At 36.9% G+C, this 6,713-nt stretch overlaps 1 protein-coding gene across 1 annotated transcript; it reads left to right on the top strand.

The window, feature by feature from the left end:
* Window positions 1-2,148: 2,148 nt before the first annotated feature.
* LOC121421444 (carbohydrate sulfotransferase 1-like) lies at window positions 2,149-6,337 on the top strand. Its single transcript, XM_041616136.1, has 2 exons — window positions 2,149-2,526; window positions 4,231-6,337. The coding sequence occupies exon 2, from the start codon at window positions 4,295-4,297 to the stop codon at window positions 5,759-5,761; it is 1,467 nt and encodes a 488-aa protein (XP_041472070.1). The 5' UTR covers window positions 2,149-2,526; window positions 4,231-4,294; the 3' UTR covers window positions 5,762-6,337.
* The last annotated feature ends 376 nt before the right edge of the window (window positions 6,338-6,713 follow it).

Raw genomic sequence — 6,713 nt, 5'->3', positions numbered from 1 at the left:
CCCGGGACTCCTTTGTTAAATGGTCCGCATAAGATGGCAATTGACTGGGGTAATATTATTGATTGTTAGTCTACGTCTAACTGGTGTAATTGTTATCAAGAGGGACGTACACCTTTTTAATCTCTTGGTCTTTATTGATTTATTTAAGTCTGAGTCTGGTCTAGCAAGCAAGCCAGGGTGTGTGTGTGTGTGTTTGAGTTTTGTCAGACGTGTATCAATCAGAAATGATTATGCATGAAAGGGCCTTTACAAGGATCGTCCAAAATTTGCGTGTCGTCGATTTATTACAACGCAACGTATACATGAGATGCCCCTCGACTGGTCATTTGCAAACATATTCCAGCTCGAGGTAACGAAAAATGTAGTGAAAAAAAATGTAAAACGTTGGTATCCAGTGTTGAGTGCGAATCATTCTCTCACTTTTGACATATGTAAACGGCTCGACAAGTTGTATATTTCAAATATTACTCATATATAATATTTGTTATTCATTTTCTAAGACCAAAATTAAAATTTTCAAATTTGTTTCAAGTCGTCAAAGTTGATAATCAAATAAACATAATTCACAAGGATAAAGATAATTATTCTTAACATGTCTATACATAGAGTATCTACCTTTTGTGTTTTGCTGTACTACGCAGAAGCGGCCAATGTAGGTTGGATACGCAATTACCTTCATGGAACACTTTTACCCAATATCTTTTTTACAGTGTGTAATTCATATAAGCCCGCAATATCTGACGTGTTAATTCATTAAGTAAAGATATACATGTATGTGTAAAAATAATGTTCACTATATATATTCATCTAATGCCAAAGCATATCTATAGATTAATTGACAAAGTACAGTTTAGCCAATAATCCTTTGGCGTGACCAAATGAGATATGATGGGTACGTTTCATCAAATAAATTGTAATTTATTCATTGCAACCATGACAGTTGGATTAGTGACAATTCAAAGAAGTACAATTAAATACACAATTACATATGAAATAAATATTTAAAAACCAGTGACAGTTTTGTAACAATATACACTGTACATTAATACCAAAAACAAACAGGAAATAATCAGTATAAGAAGGAAAACGGAATATAAAGAATAAGCAGGAAATGAAAACAAGAATATCTATTCAAAGTTGACAAAATACTCACATGAAAGAGGGAGGGGGGCAAACAACCTGAACTGCAATGGTCAATAAATGGTCAAACCAGATCATTCAGAATAAATTAGGATAGTTAAAGAAGGAAAGGTTATTTCAGGAACCACACTTTATCCGAAACGGACTTGAAAGGAATCCTCTAAGATCGAAATAAATGCCGAATTCAGACTTCAGCCAATTAATAAATACATAATGGATGAAAATATAAGGACATTTAAACATTAAACAGAAGGAAAAAGGAAGAAAGTCCGTGTTGTCGCTATTTTCAATTGGAAACAGAAATTATGTAAGTGATGATTATCTTTTGTAAAAGGAGGTCATCGCATTACCTGCATCAAAATACAGGCATATTAACATATTTATTCTCACAAATGTTATGCATGGAGAACATCTTTAAATACTCCTTATGCCGTTCGTTTCACACTTAAACAATAATTAGGCTATATCTATACGTTTAACCCGACAAGGGACTTACGTTACACCATGGATCCTTCTAGTAGGGTCTGTGGTTGCACAAGCCTGCGTGGCTTCTTATTATTATTTATTTATTTATTTATTAAACAATATTTCAATAGGGTGCCCTTTCAGCAAAAGCTGGTATCAAAAGGGGCACTAAAAGCATAAAAACAGAAAAAAATGTAAAACAAGGTAAAAAATATAAATCATACATATCAGAAGACAGAAAGGCATAAAAAAATAATCATTAAAGTATTTGTGGTACAAGAATCGTTGACATTTTAACATTTGCTGGACATTATATATGATTTCAGTTCTTTTTTAAAACTAGAGTGTATAGGGTTTTTAAATGAAGGGGCAAGGAATTGAACATTATCTTTTCTCTTTTCTTGTGTTCTTCTTAAGCCGGGCAGTGGGCAGGGGTGACACGAGATTCAGAATTGAAGGCTCGTTTGCCAATTTAGAGTCTTTGAAAAAAGGCCACCTAAGAATAGCAGTGAAAGCTGACGTTGTGATGTATGACGTAACAATGGACTTATAATCTTACTCCCTTCTTCACCATGATCCCTTATGCAATCGCGTATTACAAAGCAAGCAGACTATGAACAATAAACCTTCGACGGCTTCGGAGGAGAATGACGTCTTCCGCATCGGTGCTAAGACAGATCGTACTAACCGACTCACACAGTGTATACCAATAACAACATATACGTTTTACCACGGTAGGTCCATGGTTCTACCTCTCGAAATAGTCGACCGCGAACCGAAGAAATGGACGGGTAAAACTCACGGTAACTTATCGTATCATTATGCCTTGCAGTGATTTGTGTTTGTGTTTGCTGGACATGCTGGAAGTACATTGGGAGATGGTTATGGAAGATTCCCTGCAAACTGCTATCAAAGATTAAGGTAAGGATAACATGACGCCACGTACATGCAGTGATATATATATAGAAGGACATTAATCTTATGCTACTCTCTCACGAATAAAACCGACGCCAAAACCACACAATCGATGGTATGGCATTGGAAATGACGTTAAAACAAATTGGCTAGGGTCCTGTGACACAAGGCAGCGATTAATCGTACGCGTGATTCTTATGATTGATTGTATATTGTATTCAATGCAATCAATCGCAGAAAAAAGCTTTGTGATACGATACTTCGTGTCGGTTTCAGCATTGAGACATGTGCCATGGTTATGATGGACTACAGCTTCTCATTGAACATAAGTACCTAGTTTGAGAAACGACCTTTGTGCTAGCTTTCATTCGCTTTAAACATTTCGACCTTTGAGTGTATAAGTAGGCATATATCATCTGTGTAGCTGCTTCTGATTCTTTTTCAAAACCTTAATTAGTTATGATTATTATATGGGAATATCATCTTCTTATTAACAATGAAAAAAAGTAAAAGGCAATAGTATTAGTAGTAGTAGTAGTACTAGTAGTAGTAATAGTAGTATTTGTTGTAGTAGTAGCATTAGTAACAATGGTAATGATAATAATTATGAAAAAAAATACTCACAGTAATACTGGTAATAATATTGATTATATTAATAATCCTTCTAATAAATATGGAATAATGGTAACAATAACAATACAATGATAATATTAATAGTATTTATAATCAAAATGACACTATCATGGAAAATGATTTACCAGTGCATAATTCGCATCAGATGTCATACATAAAACAGATGAGGCATCTTAGCCATGCGATCTGAGGAAACCCGGGGGAAATTGAATCATACTTTACTACAAATTGTGATATCCGTTTTGATAAAAAGGCTCATCGAAAATTGACACTAATTCCAAGACATAAATTTATATAGCCATAATGGCCAAATGATATCAAATTATTATGCGTTTGCATTTGACAGTTTATTTTTCGATAAAATACACATTTTCATATTTTTTTACAATTATCACGTTAGTTTTCAATGCCTAATTTTGCTTAGCTTTAAATGCTTATCACTATCTCAGTGAGGTTGAACTATAGCACCTGCGCATTGTTTGCATAATTAATCGTCAAACACAAAACAAGTTTTACCACGCATTGGCCTTCGAACATCAAATGAACCAATGGTGGATGAAAATAGATCACGATGAAATTACGGCTCCTCTGCCATGTCTGCTAAATAACGGCATATGCCACACATTACTGATGATTTTCATCGTCTTCTGGTTGGAAATTGCGTAACTACTCAATTAGATCGAAAAGAAGGCAAGTAATCCCAATCGTAGAAATTGCAAAAAGAAAAGTGATATATGTTAGGAATTTACCTATTACCGGTGTGAGTGTGTTTGTCAATTAAATTAAGTTTCATCTTTGTGTTCATTAAAAAAAAAATCCTCATTGGGCAGAGTTTTGTTATATACATGTATTTCAGAAACGCTATCGCTACTCAGTTACATGCTATTCATTGTACCCACTTTAGTATGTTATTTCATTTTATCTGTATGCTATATTTTCTGATAAAATTCGATCAATTTAGTTTCACGGATGACATGTGTAGGTTTTCGCAAAGCATGATGAAACATTTCCTTATTTACTATTTTTGTTTTCGCAATTTCATTATTCCTTTCTGTATTTTTTTAAATTATTATCCAGGACTCCCGAGCAGCGTTCCATACATCATTTCTATGGAGGTGGGAGAATAAAAGTGACCGAAGATATGAGGGTTCTTTTGCATTGTAGACGTGTATTTCTGTCAAAGTGGAGTACCGCCGTTGCATTATCCATCGCATTTATTTCTATCTCCCTGATGACAATGACCTATGGCAAGTTTACTCTTTACAGCAATGGCAAGGACGGTCAGAGGAGGGCGTCACACGGCACCGAGGTAAACTCTCGGCAAATTTCCCAGGTAATTTTTCAACATTTTCACAGCACAAAACCAAACAGTACGCCAAACAATAATGCCCGGAATTTGTCTGAGGAAGATAACTCAAATCTGCCAGAGGGAAAATCCGGAAATATTTTCAACGAAAATTTTCGAAATATATCGAGAAATACTTTGAAAGAACGTGAATCAGTGGAAAATATCACAAGTCGGAAATCTGGACTTCCAGGAGTCTCAGACGAGGGCAAAATTAGAGTCCGCACTGAAGATCAGGGAGTGGTCGACTTCCGATCGACAACATCCATATCCTCATCGTTGAGGGTGTCATCGACGTTTGTTGTCATCCTGGCGCAGTGGCGTTTTGGCTCTTCAATCATCGGAGAGCTTTTCAATCAAAATCCAAATATCTTTTTCCTCTTTGAGCCGTTATGGTTGCTTGATAAAATTAGAAATGAAAGACGGCTTCCATTTTCACCGTTTCCGCGGGAACTTTATGAATACTCGACGAAAACTCTAAGAGATATTGCGGCGTGCAATGTGACAGAGGAGTTTGTCCGTTTAACCAATCCTTGGGGCGGTCTTATCAACAACCGTGCGATATGCCAGGCAACAGGAGAAATAACTCAATGTAAATTTCGAAGTTCTGACATGGTAAATAATCTTTGTACTTCATACAATGGGATCATGGCTACGAAGATCATCCGGGCTGATCTCGGGAATATAAAACCCTTGGTAGACGAGGACAAGGTCAATGTCAAGGTCATTCACTTAGTGCGTGATCCAAGAGGGTCAGCTGCTTCGCGTATCCACTATTACTTTGAGGAGTGGAGCGACCTGGTGCGAGCGCATGAGGCGGAGTTCCAGACGAAAGGCCGGCTTGCACCCCTCGGGCTTACAAACTCTACCGAACGTATCAAAGACGGCATTCCTAACATGTGCAAATGGATGCGGGAGACTCTCGAAGAAGCAAAAACCATGCCAGACTGGCTCCGGGGCAGGTACCACCTTCTCAGGTATGAAGACTTCGCGGCAGCGCCTCTCAACACAACGGAGGACCTCTACCGATTTGTAGGGTTACCCTTGCCACAGAGCGTCAGGGAATGGGTCCGCAATAATTCACAGGCAAAAGACAGCGATCCTGGAACGTTTTCAGTGCATAAGAATTCGCGTAAGACCGCTCAGAAATGGATGAAGGATCTCAGAGAGCTTGAGATTGAACAGGTTGAACATGACTGCGGAGATGTCATGAAGGATCTTGGATACCAGAGATTCGCAACGCTCAAATTGGCACAACCATAGGACCGGATCTTAGGCCTACATAATCTATCCTTGCAACAACAAAAAAAATCCGAAAGACGGAGATAGTATCTACAGCTCATAATTTGAACTCAATTTTTGCGTGGATTATGTGTATTACGTTTTGACAATGAGCTATTAAAGGTCAGCCATACGTAGTCGTAAATATTTAGTGATGTATTAAAGTCTTGTATGTTACACTATTGTTTATATTGTATGTTTGGTAAATTGGCGACCGCAACACTCCTTTTGGTCTAAGTCAAGCTATAATATAAGCCTTCTCATTCGACACAACTTAATTTTATTTAACTTGAAGAACTTTTTTTAACACAATGTTCACTTGAAAAAGTAAAAGAAAAATTATGCGAAGTGGGACCAAGATCAACTGGACATAATGTTGATTGAGAGTTAGACCAGAGTCTTGTCTCACGGAGAGCGGGATGATCCGATTAACCTCAACTAAGGAAAGCCAGTAACGCCAATATCTGAAATGCACATTGGACTGCGGGTGTGTGTGTGTGTGTATATATATATATGCATATATAAACTCCTCAAAAAAGTTTGGAAATCTGAGTTTGGCTATTGATTTCTCCCAACTCCCAATTACATACAATGCATGTTTGACATCATTCAAAAGTAGATAATTTAATTCTCTCTAAAATGATATCATGCTGGTTATGATCATGCCATCACGAAAGAGCAGGATTCAAAAGTGTTGGATGAGGTCTAAATTGAAAAGCTGCAGAACGAGCAGAAAAAAATGTTTGGAAATCTGAGTTTGGCCATTAATTTCTTTCAACTCCCAATTACGCACAATGCATATTTGATATAATTCAAAAGATCATTTAATTATCTTTAAAATGATACCCTGCTTGTTATGATCATGCCATCACTAAAAGAGCAGGATTCAAAATTTGGATGAGGTCTGAATGGGAAAGCTGCAAAACGAACAGAA

This window comes from Lytechinus variegatus, chromosome 9 (assembly GCF_018143015.1).
Source record: "Lytechinus variegatus isolate NC3 chromosome 9, Lvar_3.0, whole genome shotgun sequence".
Lineage (NCBI taxonomy): Eukaryota > Metazoa > Echinodermata > Echinoidea > Temnopleuroida > Toxopneustidae > Lytechinus > Lytechinus variegatus.
This window is presented reverse-complemented; position numbering and strand designations above follow the sequence as displayed.